Source organism: Leptonychotes weddellii, chromosome 9, assembly GCF_054177405.1.
Source record: "Leptonychotes weddellii isolate Sample4059 chromosome 9, ASM5417740v2, whole genome shotgun sequence".
NCBI lineage: Eukaryota > Metazoa > Chordata > Mammalia > Carnivora > Phocidae > Leptonychotes > Leptonychotes weddellii.
The window spans coordinates 1832401-1848492 of NC_138377.1; the positions used below are offsets into that span (position 1 = coordinate 1832401).

Below are 16092 nucleotides of genomic sequence, written 5' to 3' on the forward strand. Positions count from 1 at the left end.
AGAGCCCGCAGCCGGCCGGGCAGCTCTCCCACCTCACCCGCCTGTCCTCCATCCCACCGGAAGACGCCTCCTGTACCAGCAGCAGGAGTTTCTTCCGAGAACAGCCAGCCGGTGAGAAACCGGCAGCGCCCCGAATCCTCACTTTCCCCCCACGGACATTCATTCCCAGCCGCCTCTCCCGACTCCCTCCTTTTTCTCTATCACCCTGTCCCTCCTCTCGTTTGGTCTCCAGACTTGCCTGCCTGTGGTTTTGCCACAGTCTGACTATCCGGCCGCGCAAGTCCTCTGCCGTCCCAGAATAAACCCATCCTTCTTCTGAAATGACCGGCTGTTTTATTGGCAAGGCCGACAGCCATTTGGCATGATGTTGGGGGTGTCCCGGACAGCCAGCCTCACCAGGTGCCTCACCCCCGTGCTCCGGTCGCCTCCCCTTGCACCAGGGGCAGCCCCCTCCTTGTTGTGGGTGCAGCTCTGCAGACAGCAATTTTCTGGTGGACCCATCCTATAGTAGTGCCCGGAGCTGCCCTTTGCGGGTGGCCAGAAGGGAGGACTCTGAGGACCACCGCCCACCAGTGGACGGACTGACGAGGGCGCTGGCCGGCTCTCCACGCTCAAGCATAGGCAAAGGGGTGGGGGCACAGGAGACAGCTGATGGCAGGTGCAGGAAACCTCTTTATTGGGCAAAGCCTATCCTTGGCCTGCAGGGAACAAGGAGTGTGGAGAAGGGCGCGGGGATCTCGTAAGGTCAGAAACGCGGACATTTCGCGGGGGCGGCGGAAGGCAGAAGCGACGGGGCTGCTCAGGCCTCCGCCTCCGCGAAAAGCGGGTTAATGAAGTAGCTGCGGCTGGCGCTGCTGTTTTCCACCTTCGGCGCGGGAGGCTGCGGGGTGCGTAGAATCAAGGGGCGGGGGCGCAGAGTCAAGGGGCGTCGGCGCCCAGCACCGCCGCGGGGAGGACCGACACCCCCACCCGCCCCCTCACCCGCTCCGCGCAGCCCGCCACGTCGAACACCGGGTTGGAGAAGCCCAGGGGCGCCACGACGGGCGCGGGGGCCGCTTCGTCGCGCCTACGCCACCTGGGGAACAAGGAAGCACGTGAGCCCTCAACGCGGCTCAGCACCCCACTCCTGGTACCTGACCCCCTGCCTCCGCGGACCCGCCCCCGCGACCTGAGCCTCCGCCCCCCGGCGGATCCGCCCGGCTGTCCTGGGCCCCCGCGGCCACGCCCCGAGTACCTGAGGCCCCGCCTCGCGTGATTGAGGCCCCGAGACCCGGCTGCCCCGGCCTCCGCTCCCCTGCAGATCCGCCTCTTGGTCCCGAGCCCCCAAAGCCCCACAGCCCCCGCGCCGTCCCCGCCGCCCCGCCCTGCGAACCTGAGGCCCCGCCCCTCCGCCTCGCATCCCTGAGGCCGCCCCCGCCGTCCCGAGGCCCCGACCCGCGGCCCTACCGCCTCCCGGAGCCCTCGACCCCGCAGCCCCGCCTGCGTACGTGGGCCTCGGAGCGCGGCGCAGAAGCAGCGCCCCCGCCACCAGCGTCAGCAGCAACAGGAGCAGCCCAGCCGTCACTGCGCCCGCCAGCTCCGCGCGCAACCCTGAAGCGTCCAGCCCCTCCGCCGAGCCGTCCCCGACGGGCGCGCCCGACTCCCGGGCGGTCGCCGACAGGACCCCAAGGGCTTCGCCTGCAACGGAGGGCGCCGGCTCAGTCTCCCCCACGCGGGGCGGAGCAGGGGCCGAGAAAAGCGCACCCGCCGTTACCGTGCTCGGCGACATCCGCCAGGAGGGCACGGGCCAGCCGGCCCGCCCCGCCCGTCTGGGGCCCGGTCTCTGCCAGCACCACCTGAATCTCCGTGTCCGCCTCCGCGCCTGCGGTCCCGCGCGGCCGGGGCGGGCGCGGCACCTTGGACACGGCCACTTGCAGCCCCTGGTGCTGGGGCTGGGGAGGGAGACAGGGTTGTCCCAGGGACTTCGCCCTCGGACCTGCGGGGCGTTGGCGGCAGGGACGAATGGTGGGCAGGTGCGCAGAGAGTGACCGCGTCAATGAGGCAAAGTGGGGCCCCGGGGTCCCTGCGGGGGAGGAGGTCCCGGGTGGGGGCGGGGGGGTGACAGGGCGAGGGTGGAGGGGCGCGGCCCCATTACCAGGAAGGCTTGCAGCAGCCGCGCCCGGTACCGCTCAATGTCAAAGGTGGGCCCGTGGGTCAGCGACACGATGGCTCCTGCGACAGGAGGGTAGGGGTCGGCGGCGCGGGCCCGGGACCATCAGGGAAACTGAGGCTGGGGGCAGCCAGGGTAGCTAGGCTCCCGTGCCGGGAGGGGGCGCTCACCGCAGAGGTCACAGCACTGCCCCTCGGGCCGGAGGGCGTCACGGCAGGCGGCCGGGGGGCAGCGACCGCCCAGCGGCTGGAGCAGGGCCGCGCAGATCCAGGGCTGCGCCTGGAGGAGGGAAGCGGCCGTCAGCGCGGAGACGGTGAGGGCCTGACCGCGGCGGCAGAGGGTCGGGCGCCAGGCCCCCACCCCGAGCGGGCCCCCGCCACCGCGCTGCGCGCCGCGCTCACCTCGGCGTTGCCGCAGACGCAGCCCGACGGGTCGGCGCAGGCCTCGGGGCCCACGCTCAGAGCGCCCGGCCCGTGGAAGCGCAGGCGGCCGGCGCGGGACGCCAGGAACGCAGCCAGGTCCTCGTCGCGCGTGAACGTCTGCGAGTGGCCGGGTCGCGAGCGGCGCCCGCCCGAGGAGGGGACAGCCTCTGAGTGCTCGGGACTCACGTGTGGGGACTGGCAGGGGCGGAGGCGCGGAGAGGAGACCCGAGCCCCGGCCCCGCGCGCCGGCTCACCTGGCCCAGAGCCCGGACGCTGCGGACGCGCGCGGGGAGGGCGCCCGGGCCGAGGCCCACTCGGAAGGAGGCGTCGGACGGGAAGACGACGTCGTCGTGGCGGCAGGGCACGCGCTCGGCGTCCACGGAGAAGAGGCCTTGCGCCGCGTCCCCGGAGCGCCACAGGCGCGGGTCGTGCCACGAGAAGCGGTCGGGGTCGAGGAAGAGCGCGGGGGCGCCTGGGTGGGCGCGCGCCCCTGAGCTCCGCAGGAGCGCCGCCCCCAAGCAGGCCCCGCCCAGACACGCCCTTCCTCCACGACCCGCCCCCGGACAGGCCCCGCCCGGTCACCTCTCCCCCCACCCCCGCCCCGCCCCCGCCCCCGCCCCCGAGCCCCTCACCTGTGCCACAGCCCGGGTCCCTGCTGGCGTCCGGGGCGCTGAAGCCGGCCCCCGAGGCCAGGACGAATTCCCCGTCCCGCGGCAGGAGCTGCAGGAAGCACAGGCGGAGGCGACGCCTCGCGGTGGTCCAACGTGCCACAGGGTCCCTCCCCCGCCCCCGTGTTCCCGGGGAGGGGAGGTCAGGGGCTGGGGGCGCCTGGCCCTGGCTGAGGGTCAGAGAAGCCGGAGGGAGCAGGACTGCAGGCCAAGGAGCCAAACCCAGCCTGAGACCTGGGGGCGTGAAGAGTTTGCGGCAGGGTGACACTAGGGTCATTGCCCTCTCCCATCACCCCCGAGGACCTGTACAAGGCAGGGGAGTGTGAAGGCAGCCCTGAACTGTGTGAGGGCGAGGGGGGAGGCGGCAGGGAGCAGCACTGTGACAAGAGGCAGCCCCGCCCACAGGCCCGCGGGAGTGAGCCCTGGAGACAGACGGATGCGCCTCAGGAACAGGGGAAGGCGTCGCAGTGCGAAGCCTGAACAAGACCTCGTTTTTGGAGAAGAACCAAAGGGGGTTGAGCCACTATTACATTACTGTACCCGAATGTAATGTAACACTGTATGTTAACTATACTGGAATTAAAATTAAAACTTAATAATAAAAAGAACCAAAGAGGGGGATACAAATTACAGAACACAGAATAATTGAAAGGAAGAGCACACTAGGCGAGATAAACATGCGGACTGGTCCAGCTGGAGAAGGTCCAGCTGGAGAAGCCCCAGCGCCTGGGGTGTCCCTGCGGAGGGACTGCAGGGCAGAGCAGGAGAAGGTGGAGCCCCCACGAGAGGAGGGAGGATTGACAGCACCGGGCCAAAATGCAGATACAAACGTGGGTGGGGGGGGATATTTGAAGAAGCAAGGAGGATGCATTTTCCAGATTTGAAGAAAGCTGAGAAACCTCAGATGGAAAGGCATCATGTGGCATGGGAAGCAAGAAAATCACACCCAGGCACGCAGCAGTGTGTTTAGGAACGTCAGTGACACAGAGAACATTCTAAAAGCTTCAGAGACAAAGAACAGATCACCCAGGAACACAAAAAAACTCAGAGGTCAGGTTTCTGAGCAACAACAATGGATGCAAAAAGACAATGTAATGATATTTTATGTATTAAAGGAAAAGAAGTTTCCATCTAGAATTTTATATCCAGCCAAAGCTCCATTCAAATGCAGGAGCATAAGGAAAAGACTTCAGACCGCAGCAGAGACCTGCCCTGAAAACATGCTTGGTTGGAGGAAGAAGGAAAGAAATGGGAAAGAAACACATCAAAAGGTCTTGTTTGTGGAAAGACACGGACACTGAAAAGCTTAAGAAAATAAAAAGGACTGCCAGACTTGAAAACCTGGGTGAAATTTCTAGAAAAATCCAAAATGTCAAAATCGACACAAGAAGCAATAGAGAATTTGCATAGACCAGCAAACGTTAAAGAAATTAAAATGCCAGTCGCTTTCCAGCACCCTTATTTTTACACGTGAAGTACACTACACTCTCAAGGAACAACTGATTTCTTCTTACAGAAGTTGTTCTGCGAAACAGAAAAAAGAGTGAAAATTGCCCGGGCCATTTCATGAGGTCTGTGTTGATCTTGATTCCAAAACCAGATGAAGAAAAATTGTAGGTTCGTTCTACTTATAAACGTAGATGCAAAAAAAAAAAAAAAAAAAATCCCAAATAAAATGTCAGCCAGCTAGGGGCACCTGGGTGGTGCAGTCGGTTGAGTGTCCGAATCTTGGTTTTGGCTCAGGTCATGATCTCGGGGTCGTCAGATCGAGCCCTGCACCGGGCTCCACGCTCAGTGGGGAGTCTGCTTGGGATCTCCCTCTCCCTCTGCCCCTCCCACTCATGTGCTCTCTCTCTAAAATAAAGAAATAAATCTTTAAAAGTATATATTAGTGACTAGATCCATTACTATATTTTAAAAATGCATGGTGATCATGGGGTTCCTGTCCCAGGACTGCTCCCATCCCCACTTCCCAGTAGTATGTATGATGGTGTCCCAGCTAATGGCAGTGAGGAGTCTTAAGCCAACAAAATCAGTGTATTAGGGCAGAGGGAAGTCAGGTGTCTTGCAGAAGGGGCATGCTCTGACCTGCATCTACAGGAAGGTGCCAGGAGGACATTAGTCTCACTATGACAGTTCAAACTCAGAAAACCTCATTAACAGGCTAAAAGGAAGGAGGGGGCAATCGTATCTCACTTGATGTAAAAAAAACAATAACAACAACAACAACAACAAAAAAACACCAGAGAAGTCCAACAAACTTATTTATGATTTTTTAAGAAGCTGCTAGCAAGCTAGTAATAGAATTTCCACAATTCAATAAAGTTTACGTACCAAAACCCTACAGCAAACATTACACTCAGTGGAGAAACGTGACATGCCTTCTCTTTCACATTGGAACAAGACACGGATGCCTGCTTTTGTCACTTTTGTTTAACCTAGGGGGAGGGGTCCTGGACAATGTTATTTTTTTTTAAAGATTCATTTATTTATTTTATTGAGAGAGAGTTGGGGGGAGAGAGAATCCCAAGCAGACTCCCCACTGGGCATGGAGCCTGACACAGGGCTTGATCCCACGATCCTGAGATGACGACTTTAGCAGAAACTAAGAGACAGACGCTTAACCAACTACTCCACCCAGGCGCCCCCTGGACAATGCTATTTGGAAAGAAAAAGAAATAAAAGGAGTCAGGACTGGAAGAAAGGTGGAGCAACTCTCATCATTCATAAAAATAAACCACTAGATGTGTAATTTTTTAAAATAGAGTACCGTTCACAAGAGAAACCACATTACAAAGTGTTCATGAATGGACCGATCTATACAAGACCTCTATGGGGACCTCTAGTATCGAGTTTTATGATGGATGATACGAAACATTTGCAGAGAAATTCATGGCCTGATGATAGAAAGCGGGTGTTCATTCCCCAAAAAAATTCCAGGGTTTTGTTGTGGCTGTTGTTACCCGATAAACCTACCCTCCAGTTTCTCTGCAACAATCCGATCCACAGAGACCTAGTTGGCCCTGTGGCGGAAGAGTGGCCGGGAGAGTTGCCCCAGTGGGCATTAAGCCCACCCACAGAGCCACACAGCCTGAGGACCGCGCGGTGCCGGCGGGAACAGGCAAAGGGACAAGGGAGAACTCAGAGCGCCCTGCACCCAGGGCGGCTGAGGCACAGCCAAGGGGCGAGGCTGGTGGCCTGGGGGAAGAGGTCAGAAACTGGGCTTATTCTAAGGAGAAGAATAAAGCCGGCTGCCTAGCTAGTGCCCCACTCAAGCGTGGGCCCCTGATGGCGGAACTGCGACGTAATCACTTATTACACATGTGCTCGGCTATGGCTGAGACTCAGCAGCAGCAAAGAGATTCCTAAAACGCCACGAACACCCGTATAAGGCAGCCGATTTTGCAGCATAGATTAGGAGGGCAGCTGTTCGGCGAAGGGCACCACACGCAAAAAGTTCACAGTGAGAAGACACTTGCAGTCTCTCAAACCAACCATGGATCGATGGATAGAAAATATGAGATTCCATTCCAGACCAAGAAAACTGGGTGAATAGAAATGGGAGGGGAGAGGGGGTTCAGGAAGGGGAAAATCCCAGAGGGGGAAGCTCCAAACCTGAGCTGTGTGAATTAAAACACAGCTGTGGTTGCACCTTTCACTAGGGCTACATCTGGGCAGCCAGATAATGCTGAGCACAGGGGCTCGTGGAGGAGGGGCCTCCGTGCAGCGAGGCTGGGAGGCGGTCTGGGGCAGCTCTGGGCCCATTCAGCCTGTTCCCACCTGGGTCTTCCAGCAGGGGTGGGAGAGTGGGGGGAAGCCCCCCAGTGCAGGAGGAGAGGCTGGGGAGGTGAGGGGGTGCCCCAAAGGCCCCCGGGAAAGGAGTTGGTACTGCCATTTGGACAGCTGGGGATAGAAAGAAGGGCCAGAGAGAGGAACCTGTCAGGCTATGAATGAATGAATGAATGTCTCTTTTAAGATCCTCAAGCTCTTCAAAGGAGATCATGAAAATAACTAAGTCAGCAGAGAAGGGCCCCAGGCCCCAGGCCCCCACCCCGAGGGTCCCGCACCTGCTCTGGATGCCCCTCTTCCTGCTCCCGGCTGCTGCCTGCCTGGTCGCCACAGTTAGGCACAGGCAGGGGGAGTGGGCTCTGGGCCCATCTGCCCTCCCATGCCTCCCCTTGATCCTTCACCTGCTGCTGCCCCCTTCCGCACCTTAGTCTTTGGGTTGGACAGATGGAAAAGGGCATCCCGACCCCGGATCTGCCAGGACCAGGGACCACCAGTCTCTGCCCGATGCCCCCTGCCCAGGCAGGGACAGCTCTGGCTCACAGGTAGGGGTAGGGGTCCCTTGCACTGATTTGTCCTGCCCCATGAGTGGCCGGGTCCCACCGCCAATGCGGCTTTTGGAAACCATCCATTAACCAAGACATCTCAGGGAGTGGAAATAAGGCCTGGGGTCCCCAGATCCTGCATCTGGGCAAGAGATTGGGTGGGGCCGGGGCTACCAGATGCCTCCCCCAACTCACCTTTCCACACAAAATCCAGTGGCCTCTAGATGACGGCCCCAGCCCTGGCACCCACACCCAGAGCACGCCCCCCCACCAACTCCACCCTTACTCAGAGCCAGCAACCCTCACATCAGTCCCACCTTGCTGGCCAGTCTGCTGTTGACAGGACAATGATCAACCCAGAGGACAGCGGGGGCTGTGGAGGTGCTTAACTAGGAGGGGACCCTGAGATTCCCGGGTCCCAGGAAATGACACTTTAAATCGGGGAGCCGTGACCCTTTCTGCAAAGGGCCAGTCAGTAAATACGTTAAGCTTTGAGGGCCACACAAGACTCCCTCATGGCCACTCAACTCTGCCTTGTGGTGTGACGCGGGCCATAGATGTTAGCGACCAAATGGGCGGGGCTGTGTGCTAATAAAACTCTATTTATTGAATTCTATATTTCCCGTGCCACAGAAGTGTTCATCTTTTGGCTTTTTCCCCCCAACCATTTAAATATTTCAAAACCATTCTTAGCTCCGGCCATGCGGCTGCATTTGGCCAGCACGTAGCTTGCCAACCCTGCCCTTTAACAAACAGCGGAAGTCTTTCTCCCAGGCCATATCAGAGCCCTTAACACATCCCGAAAGCTCCAGGCAAGTAGGTGGCTTCTCCCAAATTTACTGGTCATGGAACCTCTCTTTCCCTCCTAATTCCCACCATTCTCTGGAACACTAGTGTCCTGCGAAGCAGTTTGAGAGAAAGACCCCCGAGATTTCTGATGGGGGGTTTTAGGTACCAGACAGAGAAAGGCTGTGGGGGAAGGGTGTTTCCTGGAGAGAACCTTAGAGAAGACAGACTACTGCGGGCTGGAGGCCAGAAGCAGAGGGCATTGGGGACAGGAGGCGCCCTCTGAACCCCTTTCCAAGGCTGGGGCAGAGCCTGAGCTGGGACCACAGGACCAGAGTCTGCCCTCCCATATGGGTCCCCCAACCTCCCAGAAGCCCCTCCAGAGGACAAAGGCCCAAGGCCTGCATGATTTCCCATGTGGGTGGGGGCCGATCTCAAGGCAAGAAAGGTGCTTCCAGAGGACCAGGCGGGACCACCAGCCCCCCTCCATCCCCGGTCTCAGCCACAGCCCCCCTCACCATGTCCGAGATGCTGTGACCCTCTCGCACCAGGACTGACACCATCTGCAGGAAGAAGTGGTGTTGGCGAGCGGACACCCTTTGCCTCTCCCCGACCCCTGGCCACGCAAGTCCCCATCCCGAGCGCCCCCCCCCCGGGGGTGGGGAGAAGGCACCTTGGGGGCGCCTGGGTGGCTCAGTTGGTTAAGCGACTGCCTTCAGCTCAGGTCATGATCCTGGAGTCCCGGGATCGAGTCCCGCATCGGACTCCCTGCTCAGCGGGGAGTCTGCTTCTCTCTCTGATCCTCCCCCTCTCATGCTCCCTGTCTCCCATTCTCTCTCTCAGATAAATAAATTAAAAAAATCTTAAAAAAAAAAAAAAAAAGAAGGCACCTTGTTTGTGGGGAACTCCACGGCGGCGCCCGCACACGGGGTCCGGTTCTGGCTCCAGTTGGCGGCGGGTTCGAAGTCAGTGTTGGGGACCCAGAGTTTGTAGGCGGCCCGGGTCAGCGCTGGGGATGGGGATAACTGAGTGCTTCCCGCTCAGACGCCCCCACGCACAGGCGGAAGGAAGGTTGGCCACAGAGCCCGGCCGCAGATGGGGTCGCCAGGGCGGCCCAGACCCTGCGGGAGCCCCGCCTCAGTGCTGACGAACTCCTACTGGATCTGCGGAGCCCGCTCCTATGTGCCCCCTCTAGGACGCCCGCCAAGATCGCCTCCTCGCCCCGCCCCCCCCTCCCTTTGCCTGTCGCTGGAGCAGAGCGCACGGCCGGGCAAGGACAGTGACAACCGACGGACCGAGGTAAAGGGTAGCGGAGGCCTCTGCCAAGTAGAAGGGGCTGGAGGGCGGGCTCTGATTGGGAGTTGTGTCCTGAGGGAACCGCGAGGGGCTTAAGAGAGGGGGACAGGGACGGGGCTGCAGTTTTCAAGCTCCCGGGCCTGGGGGCGTACACCGAGGACACGCGCCGGCTGGGGTGCAAAGGGGGAGGGTCAGCGCGCCCTCGGGGACGGGGAAACTGAGTCAGGCTGCGGAGCCCGTACATTCCTGCGCGCAGTCGCTGCTGTGGGCAGGAACTGGGGACGCTGCGCATCTCGCAAACCGACGCTGGCGCCCGAGGGCAGGGCCGAACCCCGGGTGGCGGGGGAGACTCTGGCCGGGGGCCTCGCCCCCCCAAGGCCAGGGAGCCTCTCCAGCTGCCGCCGCCCCCCCCCGGGCGAGCCGAGGCCCTCGGCGGTGTGTGGGGCCCCCCGCTTACCGCACAGCTGCAGCCACAGCAGGACCCGGCCCAGAGCGCCCATCCCGCCGCGCTCCCGCGTCGCCACCCGGAGACTTTGCCCCGCGGGGCCCACCTGACCGGGCGGGGCGGGCCGGGGCGGGGCGGGGCGGTTACACATTTACCCCCGGGCCCCTCGAGGCGCCGGGCGGACTCGCTCCCTCCCCCACACTCAGCCCTCCAGGACCTGAGGACCTTGGGTGCCCGGGAGGAGGAGCTGTCACGACACCCCTGCTCCGGGACAAGGGTGTGTTGGGGGGGTTGGTAAACAACCTCCCGTTTCCCTGCTGTCTCTGACCCTGTGCGGCTGGCGCGGCACCTTCTCTGCCCACCTCCTGGGGCTGGGTGCCCACCCTTCCAAGCAGCGCCCTCCTGCCTCCCCGCCTGGAAGCACCGTGGATGGTGGCAGATGGGTCGAGCGGGGCAAGCGCCTATGAACCCACGGGGAATGGCTGGTAGTGGGCGCCTGGTGAGTGGTGGAGGGTGCGTGCACGGGTTAGCAATGGAGGAGGAACAGAAGTTTGGGGGATGGTGAGTGAACACATGAATGCACACGGATTGAGGGATGTGGATGGAGGATGAGTAGTGTGAGATTGGGTAGATGTTGCAAGGGTGATGGGGAGTGACGGGTGGTGGATGGAGGGATGGAGGAGAGTGAATTGTGGAAGGGGGTGCCAATGGATGGTGGGTAGTGTTCGGGTGGGGAAGAATGATGGAAAGCATGGAGGGTAGACAAAAAATGGTGGGTGATGGGTGAGATATAAATTATAGATGTTGGATAGAATTTGTTGAAATGAATGGTGGGTGAGAAAAGGTGGTGGATTCTGGCTGATGAATGGCTGGTGGATGAGATTGAACGGTGGATGAGTGGATGAACAAGATTTAGGTGGACTGAGGAGCAGGTTACTAGAGGGCTGGCTGATGGGTGGATGAGAGCATGGCTGGATCAATGGATGGATGGATGGACAGGTGGACCAACTGTGTAGGGGGTGTTGGAGGCATGGGGCTGGGGTGGATGGTGGTGAGTGGGGGAGGATGGATTTGTGGGGGATGGGATGGTAAAGGGTAGGTGGGTGGGTGGACAGACTGGGCACAGTAAACTGGATGATGGACAGTGGGTTACAGGTGGGGCGGGTGGTGAATTGATTATCAGGGGATAGGGTGACCTGTGGATGACAGAGTCGGGCAGATGGCACCTTCTTGGTTATGGGTGATGGCAAGGGGAAGAGTGGAGGGTGGGCCACGGGGTCCAGGACGAGCTGGTGAGGGGAGAGTGACTATGGAACGGGGGATGGAGGGCAGGTGATGGACATGGGTGTGGAGGTGGAGAATTGTGGGTACTACTCGCAGGAGGGGAACGACTTAGCCTTGGGGCTCCCTGGCGCCTTCCTCCCTCCTGGCCACCCTGCCCTCTCCTCTATCCCCACCTCTCCCCTGCAGACCCCTGGGATTAGACCCTTCACTCTGACTGGTCTTTGGGTCTCCCCCACAGCCGATATTTCATCCAAGGAGGATGGGACCTGCCACTGGGAAGGGGCAGGACTTCTCTGAGTGGGAATAGGGAGGGAGCAGACCAGCTTTGCCACCCTTCGGCCCAGTGGGGTGTGGGCACCTTCTCTCAGGAGTACGGCGGAGCCAGCCCTGCCTGGGATGGGGAGGGGGTCTCCCTGGCCCTGGAGTTTGACCTTGTCTGCCTGTTGGGCTGTCAGGAAGCTCCCTCCTCTGAGGAAGCCTTGACCAGGAACAGACCGGCTATTTGGGGGTCACATCTGTTTTGCCCCTTGTCTTGCTTCTCGCTGGGAAGTAGGCAGTTCTGTGGACTGGGCCTTCTTGGGACTCCACCAGGGTGTCTGGCTCTGCTCCCCTCACCTCCTCCCACCACCCCACTTGTGGCTCTCAAGGCAGAGAGCTTGGGAGGCTCAGCGAACTTCACTCCCAGGGCTCAGAGCACCATAGCCATGCCTGAAAGCCCAGGCAGTTCTTCCCAAGGCTGGTGGCATCTTTCTCCCAACTCAGAGAGTGGATTGCACTGAGGCCGAGGCCCAAGAGAGGCTCTAGAGGATGGGATGTTGGGCCTTGGGGAAATGGAACTTTCTGACCACTCCTGCCCCACCTAGGCAGGCCATTCCCAGAGAGACTGTGCTGTCTGAACAGGGCAGCAAGCCTGCCTGGGCAGTCAGAGAAGTTCTTCCTAGAAGAGGTGGCGTTAAAGCCGGGACACAGAGGAGGACATAGCTGTAGCCGCAGTGTGAATGGTGGACTCAAGGCTGCAGAACAGGAGTTGGGGCTGGTGGGCCATGAGATATTGGCATCCATCTTCCCAGCCTGAAGGGGGCATCCTTGAGCAGCAGCTGGACAGGGGCCCAGAAGTGTCCAGCCATCAGAGGGTGGCCCAGGCTGGAGCCCATGCTGACAGGCAGCAGCCCTGGCCCAGAGCTGCCCGAGAGCCCCTGGGACACCTCAGGAGCAAAGACATGATGCAGGGCATGGCTGGACCATGCTGCAGGTGCCCTGTGTTCACAGAAGTCCCCAAACTGCACGCACAGGTGCCCTGGGTACCCGGGTACGCATGTGAGCACACACTTTGGAATTGGTCGGGACCACAACTGGAAGTAGGAGAAATGCAAAGTCCCAAAGTGAGTTTGTTCCAGTAACCAGGAAATGCCATGAAGCACCTGCTTCAGGCAAGGTTGGATCCAGCGACCAGCCAAACTTTTGGTCTCTGTCTGCCTGCGTGTCTCAGTCTCACTCTATCCTGGCTCGACTGCCCTCGCTGTGTTGGTTTCCTTCTGTGCACAACCTCCTCCACACGGCAGGGAAGACTGGACCCCACACCTCCCTGACTAGCCACTGTGCATGGTCTCGGCGAGGCCTCTGATTCCTGTTTCCAACGCTGCACCAGTCCCATGGTGCAGGGTTGCTGCGCCCTGATGGGCCACCTCAGCCCTCCCCTGGTGTGAGGGCACGTGAGTGACAGCCCTGCCGCCCTGAGGGTCCCCCCAAGACTTGCAGAGCCATGGGAAGCACCCCCTTCCCATTCTCCCTCCCCCTCTCCTTTCTCTACAGCTCTGTGGAAATGGATTCAGTCCCAAGAACAGTTCCCCAGCTCCTTCACCCCCACCTCTGTCCCTGATTTGCTGTGTGACTTTGGGTAGTCTCCTGCACATCTCTGGGCCTTCATGTCCCTCTGCAACATGAATGATTCTCTTCCCGCACAGGGAAAGGAGGATGAGGTGAGACGATGGGGGTGTAGCCCCTCTTGGCAGGGCTTCCCCTTTAAGACTCTGGTCTCTGCATGAAGTCACCTCTCCAGAGGGGCCACTGTGGGCCTCCCCACTGTCAGCATCCTCCGCCATGTGCCCTGGGGCCTGGAGCACAGGGGCCACCCCAAAAATACGTGTGGGAGGAAGGGATGGCTGACACTCCCCACAGGCGGCCGGGTCACCTGCAGGGCCTGGGGGTCCTGGGATAGGCCCCGGCCCCGACCTGTGACTTCCCTGTCCACGTCCAGATGGCTCCCGGCCTTCCGCTGGGGCGCACTCTTGGGGCCAGGCATGTAGCGGGGGCCGGGAGCACGGCCCTCCTGGACCTGCTGTTGGCTGGGGAGGTGGAGGAGGGACACACCACACGGTTCTGAGCGGGCTCGGAAGGAGCAGGGATGGGGGAGGGGGGCAGGGTGTGCGGTGACCACGAGGGAGCCACTCGGGAAGGCGGCCAGGGCAGGCCTCTGTGAGGAGGCACCACTGCACACAGCGTGTGACACCTGGGGGCGCCCAGCGGGCCAAGGTCAGCAGAGTGTCTCCTGCCAGGCCGGTGGCCACAGTGGCTGAAAGAACGTCCTCCCGGCCCCAAGAGCGCTTTTCATGGGGGCCTCCTGCCACCCCAGACGCCCTAACATGCTTTCCCCTCCGGGGTGCGGGCCTACCCCCACCGCCAGCTCGCGGCCCGGGGCCCGGGGGAGGGAGTAGCTGCGGGGGCCTCCGAGTCCTGCCTGAGGGTCAAGGCGCAGACCTCCGCGGGCCTTCCGTCCTCCTCGCGGCCGTGGTGTTTCTCACAGATCCTCCTGGATTCAGGATTTGGATTAGACCGCTGTCCGCTTTCAGGAAACCCGTGCTTTACACCGAGCCACCCAGCTCTAGGTCTTCACCCATTTGGGGTGCCAGGAGCATCCTGCAGGGTGAGCCACAGTCACGGAAGGCCAGCAGAGCGCAGGCAGGGCTCCAGGGCATGCGCCCCCCTCGCCAGACCTCCACGTTCTTGCTTGAGAGGGACCCTCAGAGACCGGGCATCTCTGACCAAGTGCGCTGGTCGGTGGCCTCAGACATTGTTCTGGGTTTGGTCCTCGGCCCGTGCGCAGAGCAGGAGCACCGGGGGCGGGGAGCCTGCCGCACGGGAGGCCTTTCACGGTCCTGCACCCTTGCTCTGGGCATGTTCTAGTCTGTCCTCAGAAGTCCTGGCTGAAAGGGTTTGGAACAGAGCAGCCCCACCCCGTCCCCCGGAGCCGCGGGCGGCGAGGGTCCCAGCGCACCGCCTGGCCGTCTCCCTGGTCCCAGCTCGCCGGGAGAGCCGGGCTGTCCCCAGGGCTGACTCCAGGGACCAAGGCCAAGGCCGTGGCTGGTCTGATTGCCGTGCTGCTACGCTCAGTCCTGGGAGCGGTCTGGGCTCAGGGGGAGGAGCTGCTCAGAGCACCCCATTTCTCATCGCACACGCTCTCTGCTGCTGGACGGCAGCCCGGATCTGCAGCCGCCTCTGCCGGGGGTCCCCCGGGGCGCCTCCGGCCCACGTGCAACCAGCAGGGTGCACTCTTCTCCTGGGCTTTACGGCTCACTTCCCTTCCTGTACAACTCAGAAAAAAAACTCCGAAAGGCTGAAAGAAAAGCATCCAGTTTCTGAAATTCCGGCTGAGTGCATCCCCTCCGAAGGAGCTGGAAAACCCCAAGTCCACGTGGCTCCGTGGCTGCCCAGCCCACAGGGCTGTCCACGCTGTCAGTCCGGGCTGTCCTCAGGCTCTGGCTTCCATGGCTGTGGGCCACCTGCAGAGTCGCTCCGTGGCCCTGGTGTGGCTGAGGCCACGGTGGGAGCCCAGGCCTAAGTGCCAGAGAGACAATGGAGCGCAAGCCCCTCACCACAGGGGTGGGTGGACTTGGGAGCCTCTACGCAGAGGGACACGGTGCCCTTCTCTGGGTCCTGGGTGTGGGAGCCTGCATTAGGAAGAGCTGGGGGGGCCTGGGCTCCCCACTGTGTGCTTCACTGCAGGGCTGAGGGCATGGGCTGGCGGGCCCTCCAGCATCGGACAGCAGGAACAGCGTGGCCTGAGACCCTGGACGGGTCCGGCCCTTCCTGCTGCAGTGGAGCTGCAGAGCAGACCCCTGGAGGGGCAGGACGGTGGGGGAGGGGCTGGGCACCAGTGCTGGAAAGCAGGCTCCACAATGGGTAATTTGGGGGGTCCTCAAGGGCTTCCTGCCCCTGGACCATAGAACCACCCAGAGAAATGCTGAGCTGGGAGGGGTCATGCTGGCCCTCTACCCCCCCGACACTCCTATGAGCAGCTGTTTAGAACTGGTTGCCTGGGGGGGGCGCCCGGCTGGCTGGCTGAGTCGGAACAGCATGCAACTCTTGATCTCAGGGTCGTGAGTTAGAGCCCCATGCTGGGTGTAGAGATTATTGAAATGAATAAAAATTAAAAAAAACCCCACCACCTGGTTGCCTTGGAGTCCTCACAAGCACCTGCATGGTCAGCACTGGTGCTTTTTTCTTTTTTTTTTTTAAGATTTATTTATTTAGGGGCGCCTGGTGGCTCAGTCAGTTAAGGGTCTGACTCTTGGTTTCGGTTCAGGTCGTGATCTCAGGGTCGTGACATCGAGCGCCGCATTGGGCTCCGCGCTGAGCCTGGAGCCTGCTTGAGATTCTGTGGGAGGAGGGGGCAAAGGGAGAAGGAGAGAGAGAATCTCAAGCAGACTCCCCA

General features: G+C 61.0%; 1 protein-coding gene across 1 annotated transcript; it reads right to left on the reverse strand.

Annotated features, from left to right (window-relative positions):
- Nucleotides 1-652: 652 nt before the first annotated feature.
- AMN (amnion associated transmembrane protein) lies at nucleotides 653-10170 on the reverse strand. Its single transcript, XM_081829664.1, has 12 exons — nucleotides 10110-10170; nucleotides 9247-9365; nucleotides 8875-8919; nucleotides 3204-3291; nucleotides 2826-3043; nucleotides 2551-2688; nucleotides 2320-2428; nucleotides 2135-2211; nucleotides 1754-1931; nucleotides 1488-1677; nucleotides 982-1075; nucleotides 653-880 (listed from the first exon to the last, which is right to left on the reverse strand). Exons 1-12 carry the CDS (start codon nucleotides 10150-10152, stop codon nucleotides 800-802), a joined length of 1380 nt encoding a protein of 459 aa, XP_081685790.1. The 5' UTR covers nucleotides 10153-10170; the 3' UTR covers nucleotides 653-799.
- Nucleotides 10171-16092: the final 5922 nt, after the last annotated feature.

What these genes read in the sequence shown, in the direction of transcription:
- AMN (XM_081829664.1), bottom strand. Translation starts at nt 10,152, where the DNA reads ATGGGCGCTCTGGGCCGGGTCCTGCTGTGGCTGCAGCTGTGCG. An exon ending in GCGTCCGGGCTCTGGGCCAG is followed by an intron (nt 2,689 to 2,825) that starts GTGAGCCGGCGC and finishes GGCCACTCGCAG; the next exon opens with ACGTTCACGCGCGACGAGGA. An exon ending in GCAGTGCTGTGACCTCTGCG is followed by an intron (nt 2,212 to 2,319) that starts GTGAGCGCCCCC and finishes CTCCTGTCGCAG; the next exon opens with GAGCCATCGTGTCGCTGACC.